The 26,929-nt window shown below is 35.6% G+C and overlaps 1 protein-coding gene across 1 annotated transcript; it reads right to left on the reverse strand.

Moving 5' to 3' along the window:
- Positions 1 to 1,228: 1,228 nt before the first annotated feature.
- On the reverse strand, positions 1,229 to 26,929 carry LOC117344995 (sodium- and chloride-dependent glycine transporter 1-like). The gene is made up of 15 exons (XM_033907907.1): positions 26,616 to 26,929; positions 17,914 to 18,100; positions 15,272 to 15,403; positions 12,353 to 12,480; positions 11,564 to 11,769; positions 10,838 to 10,976; positions 9,635 to 9,769; positions 9,056 to 9,159; positions 8,447 to 8,571; positions 7,911 to 8,023; positions 6,911 to 7,039; positions 6,109 to 6,208; positions 5,137 to 5,243; positions 3,599 to 3,769; positions 1,229 to 3,157 (listed from the first exon to the last, which is right to left on the reverse strand). The coding sequence occupies exons 1-15, from the start codon at positions 26,661 to 26,663 to the stop codon at positions 3,029 to 3,031; spliced, it is 1,953 nt and encodes a 650-aa protein (XP_033763798.1). The 5' UTR covers positions 26,664 to 26,929; the 3' UTR covers positions 1,229 to 3,028.

A 26,929-nucleotide genomic window follows, 5' to 3' on the forward strand; every position in this document is an offset into this window, starting at 1 on the left:
ATACATATAAATCTACTTCATTGAACAATCATATATAATACATAACCACCAAGGGAGTTATACCACAGGTTCATTTCCGTCGATATTATTGAACCCATATGGCTTCGTTTCCCTGCGTATATTTGTAAAAATGGAAATTAAAATTTATACGGACAGAAAAACGCACTTGTTTCATCATCAATAATGTATTACTCTTTTTCAAGCTTATTAAGCTAGAATGTTTATCACAATTTCTGTCGACCTTCGTGTACGATGACTACGAACACTCTTTGTTAAAACAATAGTTCGAACACAAGAGTCGACGATTGGATACAGGGATCAGTCCGTACATCCGTTCCACAAAAAGATGACCTTGCTCTACTTACGTCATCAACCATCCCATTGTTCTGAAACCCGATCATCTTTTTACAAATTTTGCGTTTCAATTATCCGGGGAAAATAACTGTCACTATAAATAGATTTAAACAAGTACTTGCTCTGCCAGATTCATTGCATATCCGACGGTCATGAAACCTCATGCGTTTTCTTTGCATTAGATCGGGATTCACCCAACATATGTCGTTCTTGCTACACATATATACTATATATCCGCGCTCCACTGACTTCACTTATTGTTAGATTTTCTTAATTGTTTTATTATGGTAGTTTTGAGTATTTTCCTTGAAAGCATTTTAATGCATATATTAGTAGCATCCGTGATGACAGGATGACAGTTCACTGATCATGAAAGGACACCATATATATAGGAAAATGTTGCTTAAACATTGTCAAGTTAATTAATTTTATTGGATATAATGTATATATCCGAGTTGATAACATGTTGATAATAATGGAAGGAACAGCGTACTGGTACAGTAAATATATCACGTTATTTGCTTTGTTGAATGTCGATAGAAAGCAATTAGTGCCCTTGTCAACCGAGGGACAAATCAATGTTTTATGAGGGCAAAATATTTGAATTTGCGTACTTTTGGATAATAATAAACATATATCATTCATCATCCTACTGGAGGCTGTAACGTCACGAATGTTTGCGTCGTCCATGGCAACGAACAACGTATTATACGTCACTTCCGCAAAAAAACAACATTCGTCTGAAACGAACGTCTGTCACAAACAACATTCGACAGAAACGTCACTTCCGCTGTGTATATACAAATTTGGAAGTGTGAATATACTGGTCATTATGATAGATGAATGCCTCTCGAAACAAAAGGTGACTCAAACAAAGATTTTAACTTTTAATATATATTCTATACATACAAAATAAACAATGAAAAATAGGTTTTATAAAATGAGATGAAATGCAAATTTCGATGCATGATATATTGCATGACTGGTTAAAAGTGAAAGTATTAACACCTTTTTATCCTCATAGGTGTCGATTCGCATCAGCATAAAATCAATCAAATATAATTTTATTGACTACAAATACAAATGTCTTCTGCCGATATGAGTTCTTATTTTTATGAAACAATTAATAAACATCTATACCCTCAAATGCCTTTGAAACTTTGTTTTTTCAAACACAAATAATGTCGCTTTTTCATATATTATATACAAAAACACTGATGATTAACAATACATATTTAGAACCACAGATGTTAAATACTTTTTTGTGAATCGCGTAAATGCCCAAAATAAAATTGTGCAACAATGTTTTGATTTGTAACACTTGTACATTATAATCATATGCAACTGTAAAATGTGATTGTAAAATAATAGTATGAAAATTTACCTCTAAAATATGTAATTTCAAAGTTTTCTAAAAAGAATAATTTGAAACGATTGATGATTTCCTGATTTATTATTTATTAAAGACAAAAAAAAAAAAAAAAAAACTTGAATGATGCTTTTGTAACGCATAATCGTTAGAGTAAGTCGTCTTGGGAGACCGTTTCGTTATCAATAAATATATATAGATCGGACATAAAACATCAACTTAACGTTAAAACTAAAATTAAAGAAATGTTTTGTTTGTTTGTTTGTTTCCTTTTTCAACTTAATCAGGACTTAATTATCAGACGAATCTCAAACATATCAAGCCTCGATTTAGGTTCATTTACAGTCCACGGTTTATATGTTTGTCTTGGTTGTAAGTTGATTAAATAGGGTTTACATGCAAACATACTGCAGCATATTTCAGCGTAGTCAAAGTATCAGAGGAAATGGTGCATGAAACTATACAAATCATAAATTACATCACAGGATGTTTTTATTACAATAGTGTCAAATATACGTGAACCAAATTCAGATAGATTTATAGACTTCGATTTCTCCATGAACATTTTGGCTTTTTGTTAGTGTTTTCATGACATATCAGAACTCAACCTAAATGTTGACATTTGACAAACAATGCTGCAATTTATATGAAATCCCTCAGTGAAATTTTAAGTGGGTAAGGTGACAGAGGATCAGGAATAAATATAAGGTATTGTACAACGTATCGACCGATTGAGCAGGTAAAAGTATTCCAGACAATTCATATTCTTTTCTCAATATATATTCGACTTATTGACGTATAGGTTGCCAAAAAATATGCAGAAATGGCAGGGCATCCAGTTGACCCTTGACTTTTAGCAATTTCAGAAGTCAAATAACTATTTCTGTGAAATCTGAAGGGTCAAAACATATGTCAAAGAGACATGTCCCTTCAAACCCAAGAGTCAGATCACAATTTGGGGAGTCAAAAACATACTCTCAAGGGTCTACTGGATGCCCTGTATGGATGTAAGTGTTTCAAAGTAGGCAAGGGAGAGCATCCCGGTTCTACAGGGATGTAGTGGGGACCAACGGTCAATAATTGACAAGATAAAATGGGGATTATTCTAAGTCAATCCAATGTCAATCTTCATATAATCAGACATAGAAAACATCGCTCTCGACCCGGATATGATGCCAGTGAATAGTCGCCTCCTTTGACATACAATGATGCAGCCGGCATATTCACTCAATGCAGCATACACAGGTAAAACATTCTAAAGGTAATGGTAAATTGTAAATGTCTTTGAACTAGATACTAGTTTCATCACATATGCGTTGATGTAGGGTTGTCTACACCATACTTCCTTGGTGGTTCTGGTTGATACATTTTAATCTTATCACTGCCATCATTAGGGCCCCAATCCTCTGTCGGGGTTGTTATCTTGCGTAGTCTCTGTAAATAACATTAATATTTTTGTAACATTCATTTGATTATCTATAATTTTGTGACACTTAGAATTTCTATGCTAAATACCTATAATGAATTTAATTCTTTTACTCGATATTATACTTTATTTTGTTTCTTTGCACTATTGCCTGTTCACCAATTGAATTTACATGTTCTTTCAATGAACTATTATCATTCAAAAAAAAAAAAAAAAAAAATCATAGATATGCAACTGTATAGTTTACGTAAGTAAAATTTACTAAATATTTCTGCATAAATTTATTTATAAAAATCTCCATTTATACATTTTTTTTTAAATACAGATTATTTTCTTTAATTAAACACATGTACTTAATGTATTACTCTTTACTCCATGGTGGATGTTTAACTTTCCACTTTAACAATTTTTAAGGCTAATTGGAATCTAAATACTGTATGAAAACTTACTTCTACGATTGAACCTTCCGTGCGGAGGAACTTGTACACAAAGTAGATGGGGATAGGACACATGACGAAGCAGGTGAGTACCCAGCCTATCGATTGGGCGTACTGAGGATATGGTACGTCCTCGGACATCTCAATAGGTTTGTATTGTACCATCCGGTATATAAACAAAGCCTGAAAGAAACAATGCAATACAATTAATATTATTTACCGTGGATTTGATAATAATCGATGATAATATGGCTATAATGAAATAAGAATGTATAAAATAATCAAATTATACACTCATTGACTATAGCGGAGGTGAATATTATTGTTTATTTACCACAGATTTGATAATAACCGATGCAAATATAATCATAATGAAATTAGAAAGGGAAAAATAATCAAATTTTATACCCATGGACTATAGCAAAATTAATGTTTAATTACCGCAGATTTGATATTCTACCATGTTTGCTATGTAACGCCAGTTTTGATTGGTTAAAAACCATGTATTATTTTCCAATAACCCACGCTCGTGCCAATAATACAAGCTCGCGAGTCACGGCTGTTACAATTTTAAATATCTAATATTCACCCGTTTCATAAAAGGTTACTATAGCCGAGTGGGCTAATGGGTTAGTCTTTCAATATATTTTTATCACGACGCGAGTTCGAATCCTACTTTTTTTTCTTTTTTCTCCTTTTTTTTTAAATTTTCAAAATCAATGCCATATGATAGATGCTCTTGATCGTAGTACTGTATTGCCTGTATATTTCATCAACAGATAATGCAATACTCAAGAAATAAATTACAATGTTTTCCCGGGGTTTCTTTGCTGTTTTTCTATTAGAAAGAGGTCGATCTCAGAACTAAACAGTACATGGTAGAATAGAAATAATCAACTTTGACTCGTGTATTGTTGCAGGATATACAACTCGGACTCGGATATTTTGCAATTTTAATTAATAACTCAGGCCTGCAGCCTTCGTTATTAATTTAATTGCAAAATATCCTCGTCCTCGTTGTATATCCTGCAACAATACACGAATCATCGTTAATTATTTCTTAAATAACCGATGAAAATATAATCATAATGAAATAGGAAAAGGAAAAATAATCAAATTATACACTCATTGACTTTTGCTGAGGTGAATATCAGTGTTTATTTAGCAGATTAATTGTTAATAACCGAATTATAAGATAACGATATAAAATTATATAACTATTGACTATTAATGAGGTGAATATAAATTTTTATTCACACGATGATTTCATAATAACCGATTTAAACATAATGTTAATTAGAATAAATCTAATTATACATTTATTGTCTATTGCTGAGTTTAATATGAGAGCTTGATCACCAGGTATTCGTTAATTACCGATGTTAGAATAAAATAATGCAATAAGAAAAGCAATTTGAAATTGTACCACATGTATGAACATGCCAATATAAACATATTATTTCCCGAAAATTCCAAGAATTTCATTCTAGTTTATGTTAAGATTTTGTTTACACTATATAGAGGATTTAACATGCTATAGAAACACATACCCCGATCAGGATGGGGGAACATCCGATCCAACAGAAGAGCCAGTAAACTTTGGGGCGTGGAGGATAGCCCAACATATATTCTACATTCTTCATGAATTTCTGAGCCCCTATTAACATAAAAACAGTGAAAATTATACATTTTCCATAGATTATATCGATTGTTTTGAGGAACAAGGACGTATCTCCAACATGTAGTGCTTAGACGTAAAGGGCCGTATCTCAAATTTATTAATTTTTAGATTTTAATAAATTACAACTATGATTGAGATTTTCGTAAAGAATTTGTACATTATATCAATTGAAATGGTCTAATTCTGTTAAAATAGTATGTGATTTAAATTTTTTTTTAGACAATTTCCATTGATATAAAGTACGTATTCTATAAGAAATGCTCAGTCGGAATTGTAATTTATCAAAGTCAAAAATATTATAAATTAGAGATACGGCCCTTTATTTCTAAGCACTCCATGTTGGAGATACGTCCCTGTTCCTCTAAACAACCGATATATAAGATATTCTGAAGGAGAAGCAAACAATACATTAAATATATTTCAATAATGTAATATAATAAATATATAAAATCAATAAACATAACGTATATATATAGACGTTATCAATATACAATGTAACAATATTCCTGGTAGATTTACATCTGCATGACAACGCTTCGGCATAAATTAACTTGAAAAGTATGATTTAAAAGACTGAAAATGATATCAATCTCGTGCTCGTTATGACGACATAATTGTTATCTTAGCCACTGGTCAATGTCGAAGTGATTGTCCAAGCTAAAAGATCACGATATCGGTAATTAATAACTCAAATTAAATCAACTCAGAAGCCACAAAGACAACAAAGTATCTTGAAAATATGGTTATGCAAGCTTGCTGCTATGGATAGAATATAGCATATGCCTACGGCACATGCGCAGACTGTACTATATGGTGACGAATGAGTTGCTAATATGCTTACCATATACCCACATAACGGCAATACACTCGCAGGCAGCGACGAATAGTACCGAGAAGTCAGCTCCGTAGTGATCCATTAATCCCACGATGTAGTCTCCGGCCTGGTGATAATGAGGTAAATGAATTATTTGATTGTGAAACTAAATAATTGATAAATACTTTCCTGTTTCCTTTTTAAAGTTACAACAACTGTTTTAAAACCTTTTTGAATCATTCTTTTTGGCAAAGATTGTATCGTATATGAGATAGAACTTGAAGCGGAAGAACATGAGAACAGGAGAACATGAGAACATGGGAATATGATAACAGGAGAATATGATAACATGATAACAGGGGAACAGGAGAACAGAAGAATATGAGAACAGAAGAACAGGAGAACACGAGAACAGGAGTACACGAGAACACGAGAACAGGAGTACACGAGAACAGGAGAACATGAGAACAGGAGAACAGGAGAATAGGAGAACAGGAGTACACGAGAACACGAGAACAGGAGTACACGAGAACAGGAGAACAGGAGAACAGGAGTACACGAGAACAGGAGAACAGGAGTACACGAGAACAGGAGAACAGGAGTACACGAGAACAGGAGAACAGGAGCACACGAGAACAGGAGAACAGGAGCACACGAGAACAGGAGAATAGGAGCACACGAGAACAGGAGAACAGGAGTATACGAGAACAGGAGAACAGGAGTAACCAGTAACAACGTCAGAGAAAGGAATAGAACAATAGTCTCAGTGATAGGCTTCACGTTGAATGGAATATCAGTTTAACGAATTGGTCCTTTGATAAATACTTACAGGTGTGACACATGGTAAAGCGAGGAAGAACAGGATGATACCGAGGCCGACACACATCTGACTTTTGTATTTCCTGAGGTGGGGGAATTCGTCCTGGATACAGGTCAGTACAGTCTCCAAAAGAGCGAACTGTGAAATATATATAGCAATATATTATATCATTGTCGTTTGCTTGTAATAAAATAATTTTTACAATTATTTGGTAATTGTGCTTTTGATCCAAAAGCGAGTAAGAAGACATCTTGAATGGTATCAAAGTGTTAATGCATGAATGATTTCCGTTTTCATTTAGTTTGCATTTAAGATATTACCTGATTTTTAAACACTACGTGTCACAAAATGACACACAAGGTATTAAGAAATATCTAATTAACAGCAACGAAAGACAACTAGTAAGAGCGTTGCATTTAAGACAAAATGTATCGTACCAAATATAGAGGCGAGTACAAAATATACATATAATGAATCATTCATTTACTATCAGTTAGTGAAAAAGAAGCTTTGGAAAGTGGTAATAGCGTAAATTTTTGATAGTGTATAAAAGTGTCCAAACTATCATAATATCTTGTTAGAAAGGTAGCACGTTTAAAGCTCCTAAGTTAGCTCATTAAAATAAAATTACAGACTATACACATTAAAATGTAAATTGCCGACATGAATTAAGCATGATCGATTAGGAACTAAAAGAGAGTGTTTTATACCTTTTAATCAAATCCAAAAGTTTAAATTAATGATTAATTGTATCCGGAAGAAATTTTATCATTTTAGATTTTATATTCTGTATGTAACTTCCGTTCATTCATGCTTTCATAACAGGTCGCTGTCATTTTGTTTCATTTGTCGGCTTTAGTTGGACGAACTTTGATACCATGGTTGATATTTTATGTATTTTTGTGACAAGTAGTTTGCAAGATGTCGGCGATGTAGTATCCTTAACTATAAAGACGCTACATAATATTAGTATGCTAGGATAAATTAAATACCGTGTTGCCATGCCTACCTCACTGTCTAGACCGAGGGTGAACAACATAAAGAAGAAGAGGACGGACCACAGCTGGGATGGCGGCAGGTTGGACAGCGCCTCAGGATAGGCGACAAATGCAAGACCGTATCCTATGGTAAATGAAAAAGAGCATATTTAGACAGACTCGTATGCATAGTTTTGCATGAAACATGTTTTGCTTAAAATTATAGAGGTCTTTTCCTTGTTTTCATGTACAACAACTATATTATTAAGATAGTGTCATAGAAATACGACATATTTGATGTTGCGCCTTTCCATCCTTTTTCTCGCGGAAATTTGAAGTCCCGAAGAGAAAAAGATTAAATATATTATTCTTTCTAACTATAACTTGAATATAAACAAAACATATTCTCGTATGGGATCATCTCGCCTGCTTCCTAAATGATTTTGAAAATCAAATATCTCGGAATTCAAGCGATTGCCATTATGAAGAGGTAAATACATTATTTTATATAATTGGACATTCTGGATAAATGGAACATTTGTATGAAATGCTGGTTTGTTTGTACTACCTGATTTTGCAACGTCCTCGACGCCAACCCCGATCTCCTTAGCCATCCCACCAAATGTGGTAAAAATGACGAACCCGGCGATGATACTGGTTACAATGTCCATCACGGCGATCAACATGGCGTCACTGAAGAGACAAGGGAGGCAATCAGCATTATGATATGATGAAGTAATTGCCGGTATGTAGTATCTAGGCTTATTGGATTTAACACAATGAATTACAGATCTATCGACGAGTTTTGTCCTGAATTCCATGAATACTTTTGTGTTGGTACAAATTTATCGACGAGTTTAGTCCTGAATTCCATGAATACTTTTGTGTTGGTACAAATTTATCGACGAGTTTTGTCCTGTATTCAAGGAATACTTTTGTGTTGGAAAGGGATGATTGTCATAAACGTACATATTTCAGCGGTAAATTTGGCGGGGACAATTTTAATTTTCATGATTAAGGGAAAGCCTTATTTTTATGATATTTTGTTTATAAATATTACGCCTGAAATATTTTCCAACATATGGCTTTTAACGTTATAGTCATTTTGAATGATGCTCTCGGAACCATAAATAGACGATAGTATAAAAAATGTTCTTAAATACCAAAATATACTCACCCATACACGTTATTGCTGAATTTATTATAACTCCCAAACATGATGATGCCACCAAAAGACACACTGAGGGAGAAGAACATCTGACCAGCTGCTGCAACCCAGACCTATAAAGGATGGGAAAGTTAATGACCTTGAAAGATAGGAAAATATAGGTTTAAATGTTTAGCGGATTCACACAAGCATTTGAAGCGAAAAAGAAATATGTTTTTGAAAAAAATATATACATAAGTGGACCCTTATCTCTAGCAGATTATATAATTTTTTAATAACTTTTACGATTTAATCCATCCTCTGATCTGGCGAAAAATAAAAACACTTGTGGTTTTTTTTTCGTTTTTTTTTTCTTTTTTTTTCTCTCTTTCTTTCTTCTTTTTGTTTTACAGAAATGTACTCTTTAGTACATTAGGAGACCAATTTATCTCTAAATGCTGCATTACGAAGATTTTATATTTAATTGGATGTCATATCAACATGCTGGGGAAAAATATAAAAGTGTTTCTTTGTTCTTGCATTGTAATTATATCTCAGATCTAATTGCAGACAGGATTCTAAAAACGAACTATGTGCGCCCTTACTTACATTGACATCTAGCAACTTTTCCCATTTGGGAACGATGAAATAAATCACTCCGTCGATGGCTCCGTCCAAGGTTGCTCCGCGGACCAACAAGATCAGTAGGATTACATAAGGAAATGTGGCAGTAAAATACACGACCTGTAATGTACACAATCCAAGGGCAAATTAATAGTCAAGCTTAATAATGGATCAGTTCAACGCAATATTTCATGTTAGAAAAGGCACTCCGAAATATAATCTGATTCGATTGTTAAAAAGGTCTATATTCAATGTTTTAGTAAAATTGCAAAATAATCTCCATATAGGTACATGTGTATCTAATATATCCCAACGTTATCAACACTTATCAGGGTTTTGAAAGGGCATGGTGTCAACATAATGTAAATTGGAATATTTCTATAGTGGTTATATTTTTTTTGTTTATTGAGCTCCATGAATGAAATCGTCAGAATTAAACGAATAAATTTATTTCGTCGTTGGTATTAAAATCAATGAGTTGTTTGTGTTTTATGCAAAAAGTATTGGTCAATTGCATGGGTTGCATTATATCTTGAGATCTGATAACTGCCATGACGCTATCGCCACATTTGAAAGAAAAAACCTTCTGTGCTATTTTATCCAAGATGTATTGATAATTATTAGAAACGAATGCCTGATTTAAAGGTAAAATTTATCTCCAAGCTACGACTGTGAGGAATTCTAAATAAAGATATCTTAGAATTTTCAAGGAAAAGACGGTGATGAAGTATCTTAGCGATAGAAAGAGGAAGACAACCTTTGATGCCAAATTCTGCCACGGTGTATTGGCAACGCAACATTTGGACATACAAAAATAAAATCACCCAGTTTTGACGAAGAAACACCAAATATGTCGACACCAAAATAACCGTATTCAAAGTAATAAGGTAGATTGCTAATGTGCCAAAGCTGATTCAAATTAACAATTTTTGGCAAAGGTTATAATAAACTTACAAAATGTTTTGTATCCGGTTTCGTGTTAACGTTAAAGCTCGTTATGTTGCTGTAGTGAAGGCTATGCAATAAGTTGTCGGTGCCACGAAAGTATTATCAATTCTTTTCCTATCTTATAAGTAATTGTAAAACGTAACTATATTTATATGTCTTGTAAACTATAATCAGGTTAAGGGTATGGCACGCATTGAGCGCAACACATTCGATACAACATTGGAATTATAGATTACACACCTTGCCTGAAGACTTAACTCCCTTGATTAAGCAGAGGACGACAATTATCCATGACATGAGGAGACAAAGTGCAAGCTTCCACATGGGGGCGCCAATGTTGTCGTTGCTTAAAGTGGGGGCCTTATTAAGTACATCACGGCTAAATAAAAAGAGAGAAAAAACACAATTCTTAAATATTGCATGGAAATCTATTCAAATATCTAAAATAATGCTGGAAAATATACTGTTATAAATCAATGTACAAAAATAGTAGCATCACATTAATTTTTGTGATTTTTAAAAATTTAGTCGCTAGACACAGTAAACCGAAATCCCAAATTTACTAATTATTTTCCATTTATCAAGAAAGGACTCCGCAATTGTATTGGCTGACTAAAGAATAGAAAGCAATGTCTGAAGTGACACTCAGTGAGTCCTGGAAGGAAGGAACAACTGTATGATGCAGTTTATTTCATTTTGAATTTGATGTATTCAATTCTCAATTTTCATTGAAAAATATAAATATATCTTGTTTGTCTTATGTAAAATCATTTGAGACATGTGAAGGCAAAAATAAATTGTGAAATGTCACTTTGATATTGTTACAATGTAACAAAGGAACAATTTGACATGAAATATCATTTTCATTTTTCTTAGAAAGTTATAACTAGAGTGTTAAAAAACAACTCGGTACTGATATTACAAAATTATTGATTATGAATTATGTCATAACGAAAAAACACTTACTCGAAGTAGAATTGCGCTACAGGGATGGGTGAATCGCCTTGGTATGTGGTGTTGGTGCAATTGAACCCAGCCTCATACAGACTGGTGTCGAACGTGGAGTTGCCGGTACAGCGACACACACCTAGCGCCTCATTTACTGTTAGGTTCGCCACACAATACGACATTTTCTTTACCGTCTGCTCAACACATCCTTCCGGTAGCCATTCCTGATGAAAAGAAGAAAATTAGGCAAAATTTTCCAAGAAATTGATAAAGTGATATTAATAATGGTTAAAACAATGCTTCTTCCAATAGTTCTGTTCATTTCTTCAGACAAAAATATTTATAGTTAAGGATCAGTAGGTTTATTATAATACTATAAATAGGAAATAGCAACTGATGACTAAGGAAAGACACGTGACTTCAGTCATGATTAATAAAATTGAGTGTCATTCAATCAAACCACACCCCCTAAATAAACAAACAACAACAAAACAAAAAAAAAACAAAAAAAAAAACAAAAAAACAACAAAAAAAAAAACAAAAAAAACAAACAAAAAAAAGCTAACAATAACAAACAAACAAACTCGCAAAAATTTGCTATGTTACACCTTTGATGGTTTTGCGTATAATATATAAACGAAATGAAATGGATTGATTGGAATAAGAAGCAGGGATATCAGTTAGGTGTGTTGACAACAAATATGCTTATCACCGCTGTTATCATTGTGACAACTTTCAGGAGTTCAATAATATTTCTAAAAACCTTTTCGGAACTTTCGAGAATATTGAGCGCTTAATTTTACTTACCGGTTTGCAGACGGTCCATGGCAAGGTCTTTTGCATTGAGGAGAAGAAATAGAACAGTGTATAGGCCATGATAACGTTGTAGTAAATGGCTACCACCAGGGAAATCAAGGCCATGGCTATACCGATACCTGTAGGAAAAAACAAAATACTATGTATAGTGACCAAAGAAATCGAGGTCATAAAACAATATACTATATATATAGTGACGAGGGAAATGGAGGTCATAGCTATACCAATACATGTAGGAAAACAATATACTATGTATCATGACAATGGAAATCGAGGTCATAGCTATACCAATACATGTAGGAAAACAATATACTGTGTATAGTGACAAGTTAAACCAATGCCATAGCTACACCGATCCCTGAAGGAAAACATCGCAAATACTGCAAAATTCAGTTTCATTTGTTAACAAAAACTTTTCCTACAAAGAGAAAATCCAGCATCTGTATTTTTTCTCAGTATATAATATAAATCGCCTTTTTTCTCAGAAGAAAATTTTGCCTTCTTCTTTCCCTGATGATAACCCAGTCACCATCATCCCCTCTAGATGACAAAGCCATCTTTCTTCTAATTTGATTAAACAATCACTTGACCCTAACCAGGATATATTTCCGAGTAGATCACACCCCTTCTTTCATTTCGACAGATAATCTCGTCATTCATCGTCTCTCTCGATTACGCAGTCATCTTTTCTTCTTATCGAGACACACGGCAACTACCTACGTTGAATGCTAGCCATCAAACTACGCTAATTTTAGATAAAAACCCCAAATGTCTCGTTCAAAGGACTAGATGAAATTTGTTCAATGACAATGAAACGTTCTCTATTAAATCGATGACGGGTTACGGTGGCATTATATATAGTGCACGGGATGACTGGATTTATGTTTCTGGATTGTAGGACAACATGAATAGTGGTGACCGAATCGACGAATGAGTCGTGTTATGGTGTCTGATAGATTTAATCAAATTCCGGATATTTGACCCAGCGTCCGGGTCCTTTTGTATGTTTAGAATTGACTTGCGGTTTTTCGGATAATAAATGGCAGTAAACGTATACAGTGTGGATTTATTTTATGAATCCCCATCCCCCCCCCCCCCCCCCCCCCCCCCCCCCAACAGTCACTTGAAATAGATATTTGAAGTGGTTTTTTTTCAACCTGAAGAAAGTTTGTTCCTTAACCTAATGGTTAAATGTGTTTAAAACGTAATATATACAAGTTCTAACTGCCCTTCCTCCATAAATACATATAGATGTGTAGATTAGAAAAGTGTCAGTGGGAACTAGTTTATGGGTATTAACTTTCGTGTAACACCGCCTATCAAAATGCTGTAATTTGCAGAAATCTTTGTTAACGGTGGTAATATTTCCATTACATCATGAATCCCCAGCGAATGTCACCAACTACACAATCATTAAAATAGAATAAAAAAATCTTTGTAATTTAGTCATTCATCACGTTTAATGCTGTGTAATATATCCCCCCTCCCGCGACGAAATGACTGAGGATTATACACCTAAATCAGAAATACACACAACATTTTAGGTTATTATTGTCGAATTATTGATTGCTTACTGTAAATAAAAAATCTCGTCTGCTTAAACAGCTAAAAGCCCTGAAGCGAATCGAGCACAAATCACAGATCCATGTATGCATAATTAAAAGCTATGATGAACCGTATCGATAAATACTATTAATATAATGAAGCAGCCGTCGTCTATCGATTCGTTCGTTTGTTATACCAAATGTAATCCATGCAAGTATAATTACAACATTTTAATTATCTTGTATATATATATATATAATTGAGCTCCGTTTATCAGCTGATATTTGCTGTACGAGTTGACCTTTTATACACGAAGATGACATGCGCTGTCACTGTGCCGCGTATAATCTAAATGAATATGCATATACACGTATTGATACTGTTGTACATATGTTCGAGGTGAAGCTAGGTCGCAAACAATTATGTAACTTCCCCTTTAGATCCGGAAAATGGCAAAACCCATACGCGACAGTCCGATTCTTGAATACTGAAATAGCTGGTTTTGCAAAAACTGAATATAGGCATAAATGTGCGAACTTAATAATAATTCAAAAATACTTAATTCACTTTTAATACTGAACACGCTCACCAATGCATACCTGATTTACTCTGTACATGTCATCGTAAAGGCAACGTTATTGTGTCCCCAGATTTTTTTTTTAAATTAAGATGGAGTTGAAGAAAAATGTTAGCTGGACAAATTAGAAAACTTGGACCATAGATCTTTTGGTTTTTCTCTTGTCGCCTCTTTTCTATAATTGATTTCTTTCAAATCCATTTTTTTCATTACGTATAGTCTGATATATAGCAAGAACGGTTGTTTGTTTTTGTTTAACGTCCTATTAACAACCAAGGTCATTTAAGGACGTGTCAGGTTTTGGAGGTGGAGGAAAGCCGGAGAACCCATCGGCCTACGGTCAGTACTTGGCAACTGCCCCACGTAGGTTTCGAACTCGTAACCCATAGGTGGAGGGCTAGTGATAAAGTGTCGGGACACCTTAACCACTCGGCTACCGCGGCCACTATAGCAAGGGCAGTTAACAGAGAACAGAACAAAAGAAGGGTGTCCCAAAACTATACTTTTTACCGAAATTTAGGCAGTACTTAGTTTAAACTGTGTTTTATTTGTAAATTTCCATATAACAATATATATATAAAATATAAATGATACAAAAAAGAAAGAGTTCTAAAGTTTTTCCGAATTGGTATTGTGGATTTGAGCTTAGGAGTCAAATCTACAGGTTTTCGAACTTCGGATAGTATATTCGGTCTATGGGGACATTTTATAAAGTATTTCCAGTTTTGGCGTAGCTCATCTTGTCTTAGGAAGACCAAGCAACAATATGTATATGTGTAGAGTGTTACCTTTGGCGCAAGGATTCATGTTCCAGACGGCTGTTGGTCCCTTGCCAGAATATTGCCCCATCACAAGCTCCATAAAATACATAGGTTTGCCGATAAGGAACTGGAGTACCAAATAGGCGATCACAAAGGCAGCTGTAAAAGATACAATTACATAACGTTAAAGCCCCGAAAAGTTAAAACCGGAAGTGAAACCAGGTGTACCGGAAGTAATAAAGCTTTTCCTGAATGACCCACATACATAGATACAGATGTGGTCACTGTTATGGTGACTACCAAATGGTGTCAAATCCTATAAAGGTCACCAAATATATGAGGATACATTACAAATTATTATACCTTATGTAAGATTCTCGCCTTATTATTGGTCAATTCCTAATCACATGACCTGAAACAATATGCAGTGTCAGAAACAGCGGTCAACATTGCCGTGGGGATATTGCAATGTTCCCCGCTCCGCCCGAAAACGCACGATTGTTTCTTACGGAAAATCCCGAACATTGAGAAGGGAGACAATTCTTACAAACGCAACAGTGACACAGACAACTTGTAACTTAGTCTGGAGATGGGGATATAGGGGCACACTATTTAAGTTCTATAGAGTAGACTGAAGTATCTCCGGTTGATAACCCTGTATACGGAGTCTATTTCCTAATATAAGGCATAAAGAAACAAAACAGTTATTCAGTGACAGCGTAGGCATAATGTTTATATGAATTATATTAAAACAAGACAAACACATTGCCGGACACAAGTGGACACGACTTGACAGCTAGAACTAAAGGTGAGGTATGGGTCATTTTTCATATTTGAAATGCGATATGCTTTTCCTTAATCATGATGGAATGTCGTTTCGATATTATTTATACACATATCAGTTTATCAGATGACATTTACTCATAAATACATCGAGCACGAAGCAAAACTGATTTGGTATATGCTTAAGATTTTAGCGGTTTTTCCAAACACTTGAAGCGAAAGTGATATATTTTTCGCAGAAAAAAAGAAACAAACAATAACTCACTCTATTAACATTTTCACATTTGTCCGCATTCCGCAGAAATTATGAAACACGCTATAATCCATCTTATGTCAAGGTGTACATTTCCCCGACATTATTCTCCCCAAAAATAAAGATGAATTGAAAGCAACTAAATATCTGGATTAGGCTAAACGCATGTGGCCAGGAAACTAATATGGTTGTAGCGTTCGTCTAGCGTTCGGAGGTCCCGGGTCCGAGTCCCGGTCTAGTCGCAACATTTTTCCTCTCCTGTTACATTTTGCGCCTAACTAATATAAATATCCATTGATGCGGTATAGGGTCTCGTGTCTGTTTTCGGGGTCAAAGACTTTGTTGAAGGAGGGAGGAATATAGTGAAACTAGACTTGACTGAACGACGGAGCTGAAATGATTAGAGCATCCGTCTTTAATTCGGAGGTTCCGGGTTGGAGTCCCGGTCTGGCCTTTGCATTTTCCCTCTCCTGTTACACCATACTATACTCAATTGCATTCAAATCTTTGGTATATAGAAAGGAAAATCGCTTATAAGATCTCGGGCATTGTTTCTCACTTGCGAAATTCCACGTCAGGTAAGTAGGTTACAGATGATATATGAAATGATGACAAACGTTCTCGGGTTCTAATTTATGTCATAGCTTAACTTTATGTTTGTCTGTATCTTATAGTTTCGTTTTTAGTTACTAGGTGATGCTTATATCGCAATTTGTTTTTTAAAAGCTACACGTGATTTTCAAAGTTGAACTGTGATGGCGAATTAGCACAAAGCATCACAGCATGTGTCGTGATAAATCACATCATTGTAACACACATATACTTTAGTACATTGCATATGAGGGACGTCACCATACCGGAAACGCAGACACGAGCGCCATCTATCGTCTGTCGCGGTCCACAAGCTACACACATTGTAGCCTCTGGCGCCCGGCCCACTGGTATAGAGTAGGTCTTCATCGACAGTTGACAGAGGCATCATTGTTTACGTATGTTTGTGTATTGTTTTGTATAATTTTGTGATTTAGCATTTCATATTGCCCCAGGCTATATGCGATATGTATTCAGCTTTTTTTTTGTTTGACGTGGCGAGTTAAAATGCTGTAGGACTCTCTAAGCCTGTAGTACACCTAACATCCCCTGTTTAGCTTTCGATTTTATGCATTGTTTTGTAATTAAATTTAATCGGTTCTTAATAATAAATATACTTCATTTCAATATGAGTGTGGTATACCATGTTTTATGCCATTCTAATAGACACCCCCCTCATCTATCCCTGTTTTGACGTAGTTACCTAAGGTCTTGAATCACGAAAAAAACATGAAATGTATAAGCATTATATTCATATCGCCAGGGAAAGTTTATAAATGAACTCCATTGTGATGTTGACAGAAAATTCACATTACAGAATAAAATGTTGAAAGTCAGAACGAGGCTGTTCGTGGTGCTGAACAGAACAAATATAATCCCTAAGGATTGCGAGTTTTGATTCTAAATCATATGGAGGTGAACAGAGGAGGTGGACTTTTTATACACGAAATCACTAACACAAAGAATATGTCAAGAAGAAATGACGAACTTCATCAGAATTTCAGAAACTAAAAACACTAAAGGGAGAAGTTTTACATCATACCTCCGCCATTGTCGTACGCGAGGTACGGGAACCTCCAAACATTTCCGAGTCCGACGGAAAGACCAATACAGGAAAGGATGAACTCCCATTTGCTTCCCCATTCTCCACGATCTTCTTCCGGTTCACCGGAACCTGTGAGGTCACCACTTGACTCCGTTACTTGACTTCCGTTGTAGTAACTGGAATCCTGAAAAAAGGATGAAAGAAAACATTAATCAGGACGAATTGATCAATTCTATACCCCTATTTCAACCTTACCTGTATTTAAGGAAGAATTCTTGAATATATCGCCTTGTCCATTTTCTCGCTTAATGCATTACCGTTTGTTTTTTTTGGCACCATTAGTATCGCCATTTTTATTACATAAATTTTAACACCCGTCGTTGTATATAGCCTCTATTTAGCCATTGTGTATTTTTAGATATTCATCGCCATTTCATTCTTATCCTACTTATGTTTGATTTTGAACTTGTGTTTCGTTTGAACATTGGATGTATATGTTGTTGATCCCAGAGGTTTGCTGTTTCATTGCGTGCCATATTAACGCATAATCAAAAGTCGCATAAAAAATGTATAGATACAATTCAGTGTGATAGCGCTATAAAACCGTCCGTTAGTGGTCCGTCATTTGTGGATAGCATCAATAATTGCCTTCATACGTCAAAAGAACGTCAAAATAAAAAAAAAAAAAAAAAAATAAACATTGTATTAAAGTTATATTATTATCACCGTCAAGAATATAAAAGAAATAACAAGAATAATAATGATCGATTGAAGACGAGAACTTGCTTTTGCATATTTCTAAACATTACCCTTTTTATGCAATTACCTAAGAAGAATATGCTTCTCTTTTTATTATTTAAAAAAAATATATAATGATGATAAATAGTTAAGTGCTTCCCGAAGGACTATCACGTGCTCCGCCTTTATATTAATGTCTTATAAACAATTATTATGAGGGCGTTGTTATTTTGAATGTTTTGGTTTCGATGATTAGATATATTGTTCTCATTAGATATATTTCTATATCTTGTTTTTTCCCTTCTAGAAACAACAGTGTATACACTGTCGACATTTTAGCATCTTTATTGTAATAATCATGGTTAAAAAGCGTTTGTGTCAACGTTAAAGTAAAGCTTACAAAATAAATTGTTTCAATGTTATAATCAGGGTTACAAAGACTCTTGTGTATGGCATTACAAAAATGTTTGCGTCAGAGTCCTCGTCATTCGTTGACACCGCTTGTAAATTATCAAAACGTTAATAGGACTAAAACATTAAAACAAACAAACAAACACAACATAATACGATAACTGTTAAGATCCCCTTACTTATGACGTCATTACGGAGCAGGTGTTCTTTGTTTAGCTCTATGACGATATACTGATATGTGTGTCTGTTAAAACGTGATGTATATGTCTGTCAATCATCATACACATATTTTATAACTGGTGTTATAATCGCTCATTATTTTATTACAATAGACGTAATTAGTATTCAGAACCGTTACAAAAAAAAACATGGTGACGCATAGAATTTATATTTTAATTTTCATAGGTAAACGTTGATCCTAGACGAACTCGAATATTGCGGTTTTCATGAATGACAGCCCTATAATACATTTTTATTTAGACTGGATTACCGCCCTTAGTAATAACTATCTCCGCCAGGCTGGCTGCACTCATTACAAATTAGTGCAACTATATTGGTCAGGATCCTGACCAAACGAGTTCTGATTGGTCAATTCCATTAAGAAATCTTCGTTTGTTTTCATGCTCGTGATTCCCTCTTGTTTACTATGGCAATGCTTGTGTGATGAGACGCCGGCGTTATTAAGGAGTCATTCAGCGTGAGCAAAGTTATGAATATACTTCACGTTTATTTCAAATCCAACGGCTGCTATATTATATAAACCGTGTCAAATAGCTGACAACAAGTATTCAATTTGGATGAATATTTTCAACTGATATTTGTACATTTTATATACTGAAAATATATTTCGTCTTTTTTCGTAAAGCAGAGTTATCTGCTCTTGTGAGGTAGTATTGATTTTTACGTAATTAGTTTGCGTGAGAAAATTACGTCATTTCTCATAAAACAAACAAATGACGTAACAATCAACACCTGTTCACAAGGACAGGTAAATCTGCCTTACGAAAAGACGCAATACCAGTGTTATATATTATGCAGACGACATGCTCAGATCTTCATAAAACTGAAGATTACGTCTCAAGAGAGTTGTACTTTTGTGACGGGTTTTTAGTATGCATATCTTATGTTCAAATACAGACTATCATTATCAGACACACGCTAATACCTGAAAGCATGTCGGTGCTGTCAGTATTGGAGACTTGATCACACATTTTAATTGACGCAAAGCCAAAAGAATTATGTATATTTGTTCGTGCTGACGTCATAATGTATGCAAACACGCACGCGTGCAAACAGAACTGTTCCATTGTTGTCCCAACGGTATTTAACTTTCTTTCTTCTTCGTTCGTTTGTTTGGAGTGAAACGTCTTGACGACAGGGACAGGGTCGTATTGTGACGGTTGTTAAGGGCACATTGACATACGTAAATAGAGCAAAGAACGGAAAAGTAGGAAAGAGAGAAAGAAATAGGATAGATATACCAAGTGTGCCATTTGGTGAAGCAAAAGACTTGAAATTCTCCATAGGAGAGCATCACAGAATTTTATGGAAAGTTCCCAGTAAAAAATTGATCCAAAATCCGATAATGCTTTCCTACCCAGCATTTAGTTAAGGAATTAAAAAGGCGCCAGGTCATATTGTAGGGTTCTACAATTCCTTAAATAAGAAATATCGATCGCCTTCCGTAACTTTTCCAAAATTTCCTTCCGGAAATTCCTCTCTTGAGAAATTTTGGATTTAATGTGTTATCCCCGCGAGAAAAAAAGTATTCCAATATTTTAGTTTAACTGAAGCATTTGTCTATGAGTTTCATGCCTGGTTGAATCGTGAGTTGGACCACAGGGATTTGGCATGAATTCCTTACCATAGTTCATATGTGCCCATTATATATATATTATATGGGCCGTGGGTTGGATACCGTGCCAAGACCCTGTGGGCTATAATAGACACTAAGAAATAAATATAATATGCGTGAATGTTGTTTGTTTTTCTTTTCTGCGGTTAATCGTTGCATTTGTGGACAAGTTACCGGATTAAATGAGATACAATATATCTAAATGGTATTATGTTGTGCAATTTAAGACACTTTAAAATCAGTGGTTATTTGAAAGGGAGAAATTGATAGCTTAATTACTTTATTTCAACACGTAGACAGATGAAAGGAAAACCCGACGAGGTATCCCTAGGTTGTAACCCGCAGCTTCTTTGTACCGGTCAAACTTCCTGAACTGACCATGACCTTTGTCAAACAGTACACTCATGTCTTATTTCTACCTTTATTTAATACAGGTGAGTGCGGCCGGAGGCGAGTCGAATTAAAGTCCAAAGAAATGGAGATTTGGTGACCAGAAAACGGTAATTAACATGTGGAATTACTTTCATCAAATGACCATTAAGTCTATCACAAGATTATAAATTCTGTAAACAGATTTCAAAGATACTCTTGAAAATGAAGAAGTTGTTCTGTTTACGAGTGGTCATACGGCGGTCATTTCTTCCTGACAATAACGATATTGCCGTTTATTTTGCCATCGCACGTTTTCGGTTACCGAGAAAAGAGTGGCCATGGACATTAAGGAGTTGGATGTGTAAATAAAGTCGTATATATCAGACATTAAAAGCCCCGGGTGTTCCAGTGTTTATCTGTTTACAATTCAGTTCTGTAGCTAATGCGGCAAGTTTCACACAGCAATGCGAAAGCTATTGTAGAGATTCATCTCAGTTTTGACACGCCCCAGATATTTCTGGATCCGCCCGCAACACCAATTCTGGATACTATTTTTCTCCATCCTTTCCCCTCCCCAAAACATATAACACTTATTACTTTTGGATCAACTTTTGTATGTGTGGTATTAACTTTTTATTTAATAACAATGGACCTACTGGAAATATTGTTATAGAAAACAGTAAGTAAATAAATAAATAAATAAATGAAAATGAGTTAATAAATAAATAAATAAATATCAATAAATAAAAAAATAAATGAAAATGAGTTAATAAATGAATAAATAAATAAATCAAATGGGGTTTGATAGCCACGTTTTGAGTAGTTTAATGTTAACACGACTGTTGATGTTTATTATCGTTTAATGCACCTAGTGACCTCTGCTGTACCGCCACGAGATGGTTGTTACTTTAACACCTAAATGTCGAAAGTAGATGAGCAATATAACCACTTGATCATTCTTTAAAAGTTTCTTTTTCCTTCAAACCAAAATGCTCATAAAATCTTGCAGTAACGTCTCCAGTAAATATATATTTTCCTTTGAACACGAACTATGTCTATAGTTCCACCCACCATGGTGTGTACATTGGAGTTTAAATGCCAAAATCTTTAAACTTAAGTGGAGTTTAATTTGTCCTCTGAGACTTCCCTACACTGCATAAAAGAATCATGTGTTGTGGCCTCAAATTTGGATAATATGACATCATTCTGGGTCAGGTTGACCTGAGTTATACCAACGCTTTGCACGTCGCCTCAGACAACATATAATGTAGCTTTACGTCAATCATATTGATGACTTTGATTTATATGAAGTTCTTGAAAAACAGAATGAAAATATTTACAATTTTACAACAACTTCGACAGAAGGAAAATAGCCCATGCATGTAGTTTCATTTTTGCGAAAAAAAAAAATAATTATCGATTTTCTAAAAATAATTAACGTTCAACAAATGGTCTACCAGAGAAAATGGGACGAAATATATAAGGCCATGACGTCACCAGTGTTTACATCGACGCGAGACTCGTGTCTGGCATATTTGTCCATCGCCGTCGGCTATGTCCGTTTTACATGTATTTATAAAGGTGTACTATTTGAACTGACCTCATATCGATATTATCATAGAAGTAGTATGAGTTTATATTCAAGTTCATATCAGTACAAGTCGCGTCATTTGACCGATGAACGCAAGAGGATTCATGAAACGGAATAGATAGTTAAAACATGTTTACTTCTTTGTTTTATAACAAATAAACAACTGCTGTAAACATTTGTAGACTTCAGTTTGAATATTTAGACATTGCACCAATTTGAGCTATAGATTGCAAAGTGCCTATAACAATGCTATATTGTTCAATCTTCCAGGATGACAATTTATGTTCACGTTAATCAACTGTCACCGTGTGTATGAATATGATATCCCATTTATTAAATGCATGACATCACTCATGGCATGAGCGTGAATGCTTCCACATCGAATTAGAATTAATTACAAGTTAACGATTTTGGAAACATCCAGAGACGATTTAAATGTCTGGCTTCAGTTTAAATATATTTATCGTCATTGAAGAGGCAATGGGATTTGCGATTGTATATCAGACAAAGAGACAGTCTATTTCACAGGGGAAAAGATGACAGAAAAGACACCCCCCCCCCCCCCCCCCCCCCCCCAAAAAAAAAAAAAAAAAAATAAATAAATAAAAAAAAAATAAAAAAAAACATATCACAAAACAAATAATAGTAGCTGATTGGTTAATTTGTATCTTATATATATAATTAGTTAACCTAATTTCGGTTCGATGTTTTTTAGTCAGAAACGAAATACTTGCTCAGCCGAAGTCAAACTAATCTACTTTCACAATAACAAAGAAAATGTCTTAACGTGACAAGGTTTTACATGGACATAAACCGAGTTAACAAAATACTTTCTGTGTGTGTTTTTAAGATTGAACACGCATTAAGATAAAAATACAGTGAATTAATGTGAAATGTATCTTGCCAGACCACTTTAGAACTCTTTGTTGTAAGTAATAGCCCTATAAGGACATGTATGGCTACCTATATATCTCTCCCCAGGCCCTCGACCCACATACCTACATTTTTTTGCCACAAAGGTATTTGCCCTAGCCCACGTTTCGGTCCGTAATTAGCAGATGACAATTAATCACCTTAAGTAATGAGGTCAGTCTTTTCTAAAAACCACAAAGGGTTGGCTTTCTTTGTCATTGTGGATATGACACAGCAGATGAACTGATGTTTTCAATTTATCCTCAAATATCTTTTCCCCTCCCAGTTATTGATATCCTGTACCAATCCTTACAATGTTACGTCATATTTCTGTTATTACAAATGTCGGTTGTCTGGATCAATGACGCCTTCAATATGTGTCATTTCCCATCAAAATATATTATATCTCCTTATATACTACTTTACATATATCATGTCAATTCGCCTTATATCCCGTCAACTCACTATATACCCCGTCACCTCGCCATACATCCCGTCACCTCGCCATATATCCCGTCACCTCGCCATATATCCCGTTACCTTGCCATGTATCCCGTCACCACGCCATATACCCCGTCACCTCGCTATATATCCCGTCACCTTCCCATATATCCCGTCAATTCCCCATTTACCACGTCACATCCCTATATATCCCATCACCTCGCCATATATCCCGTCACCTCGCCATATATCCCGTCACCTCGCCATATATCCCGTCACCTCGCCATATACCCTGTCACCTCGCCATGTATCCCGTCACCTCGCCATATATCCCGTCACCTTCCCATATATCCCGTCACCTCGCCATATATCCCGTCACATCGCCATATATCCCGTCACCTTCCCATATATCCCGTCACCTCGCCATATATCCCGTCACCTCGCCATATATCCCGTCACCTCGCCATATACCCCGTCACCTCGCCATATATCCCGTCACCTCGCCATATATCCCGTCAATTCCCCATTTACCACGTCACATCCCTATATATCCCATCACCTCGCCATATATCCCGTCACCTCGCCATATATCCCGTCACCTCGCCATATATCCCGTCACCTCGCCATATACCCTGTCACCTCGCCATGTATCCCGTCACCTCGCCATATATCCCGTCACCTTCCCATATATCCCGTCACCTCGCCATATATCCCGTCACCTCGCCATATATCCCGTCACCTTCCCATATATCCCGTCACCTCGCCATATATCCCGTCACCTCGCCATATATCCCGTCACCTCGCCATATACCCCGTCACCTCGCCATATATCCCGTCACCTCGCCATATATCCCGTCAATTCCCCATTTACCACGTCACATCCCTATATATCCCATCACCTCGCCATATATCCCGTCACCTCGCCATATACCCCGTCACCTCGCCATATACCCCGTCACCTCGCCATGTATCCCGTCATCTCGCCATATATCCCGTCACCTCGCCATATACCCCGTCACCTCGCCATGTATCCCGTCACCTCGCCATGTATCCCGTCACCTCGCCATGTATCCCGTCACCTCGCCATATACCCCGTCACCTCGCCATATACCCCGTCACCTCGCCATATATCCCGTCACCTCGCCATATATCCCGTCATCTCCCATGACTCCGCCTATTGCTAAATTTCGTCTTCCAGGCTAAAATCAGTGTTTTGTCGGTGTCCAAATATATCTGTCCACACACCCAACACCAACATCTAGGCACTTCTGCTATAACATTTTAATCTTAATCATCGGTTGCTATGACCCCCTCCCTCTATCCCCATCCCCACATCGACCCCCACCCCTCCTGTCACTTTGCCCCCCCCCCCCCCCCCCCCCCCCCCACACACACACACACGCACCTTTATCGCTTGCATATACTTCAATATTTCAGTAAAAATCTATGAATTTAACAGTGTCCATACGCAGTAAAATAATTCACTTTCATCGGCATCCACACATATTGTAACACTAATGAGATGTTACATGTAAATTTACCTTGTGTGCTAAACAGGTAAGTACAATACATTTCAAACAATAGATAAATTAAGCGCTCGCCAGGTGTACGTTATGTCTGGGACACACGTATATTAACATATTCTACACGTAGGTGACAGACGACTGTCGCCATGTTTAATACATATGTGGTGCATTTGTACATTTAATAGCAAACCTTTATGTTTGTATATCGTAGACAGTGCGGAAATAAAAATGCTGTTTAAAATGATTTGAGAAGTGCCAATCTTTACTAAAATACACAAAATCCTTAGATAAGCGGATATTCATAACATATATACATGTATATATGTCCTTGTTTATGATATATGATATACAGGCTGACTTTAAGCGGACATAAAACTACATAACCGCTGACCAACGATGACGTAATATTATAGAAACTCTCTAACATCCATCATATTCAGGTATTACCTATGAACGTCCTTAACTGCTTCTGGATTGACCTGAGATATTAGTTTTGGCTTCAGGTATGTTACCTGTATGCATACAAATCTTACTTGATATTACATAAATGTTAAATGCTTTCCTAACCAAACAACCAAAGCCCGTATTTTCCTTAAAAAGAAATGATTTCTAAGTCACATACGAATGTCCAGCCTTACGTTTACGTTCTAAAACTTCAAAATTTCCAAATATATTTCGTTTGGGAAAGGTACGGACATTATTCAAGAGGAAGACAACGAAAATGCCAATAACACTTAATTAGTGTAGATTTTACTCCATTATAATTATGCTATATAACTACCTATGATAAACAATACATTATGTAAAGGTTAAGTGTTATAATTTTAGACTAATCTTAAATTCCGGAACTCACCCTTTCGTTTCCATTCTTTTCATTCATTTCATATGCCGAGTTCTTCATGATGAAGTTTTAAGGCAGACTGTTTTATCCAACTTATTGAATAACACGATCCAGTTCACAGTATAACAGAAACACTATCAGTACGCTCCCGAAATCCAAATCGTGTCCGTTTTCGCCGAAACTTTTCTTCATCTATATATACCACCCATTTAGTAAGATATCTTTATACTACAAAGCAGTGTTTACTCGTTGTGGTGACTAGAGGGCAATTTCTCATCATAAAGCCCAAACAGCCTTAACCTACCAAGCTCAGGTAGGGACTTTTC

This window comes from Pecten maximus, chromosome 16 (assembly GCF_902652985.1).
Source record: "Pecten maximus chromosome 16, xPecMax1.1, whole genome shotgun sequence".
In the NCBI taxonomy this organism is placed as follows: Eukaryota; Metazoa; Mollusca; class Bivalvia; order Pectinida; family Pectinidae; genus Pecten; species Pecten maximus.

Excerpts from the sequence above, each read along its gene's own strand:
- LOC117344995 (XM_033907907.1), bottom strand. The coding sequence starts at position 26,663 with ATGAAGAACTCGGCATATGAAATGAATGAAAAGAATGGAAACGAAAGG. Across the intron at positions 12,481-15,271 it reads CATGAATCCTTGCGCCAAAG|GTATCGGTATAGCCATGGCC; the intron begins GTAACACTCTAC and ends TTTTTCCTACAG. Across the intron at positions 5,244-6,108 it reads TGCCGTTATGTGGGTATATG|GGGCTCAGAAATTCATGAAG; the intron begins GTAAGCATATTA and ends TTATGTTAATAG.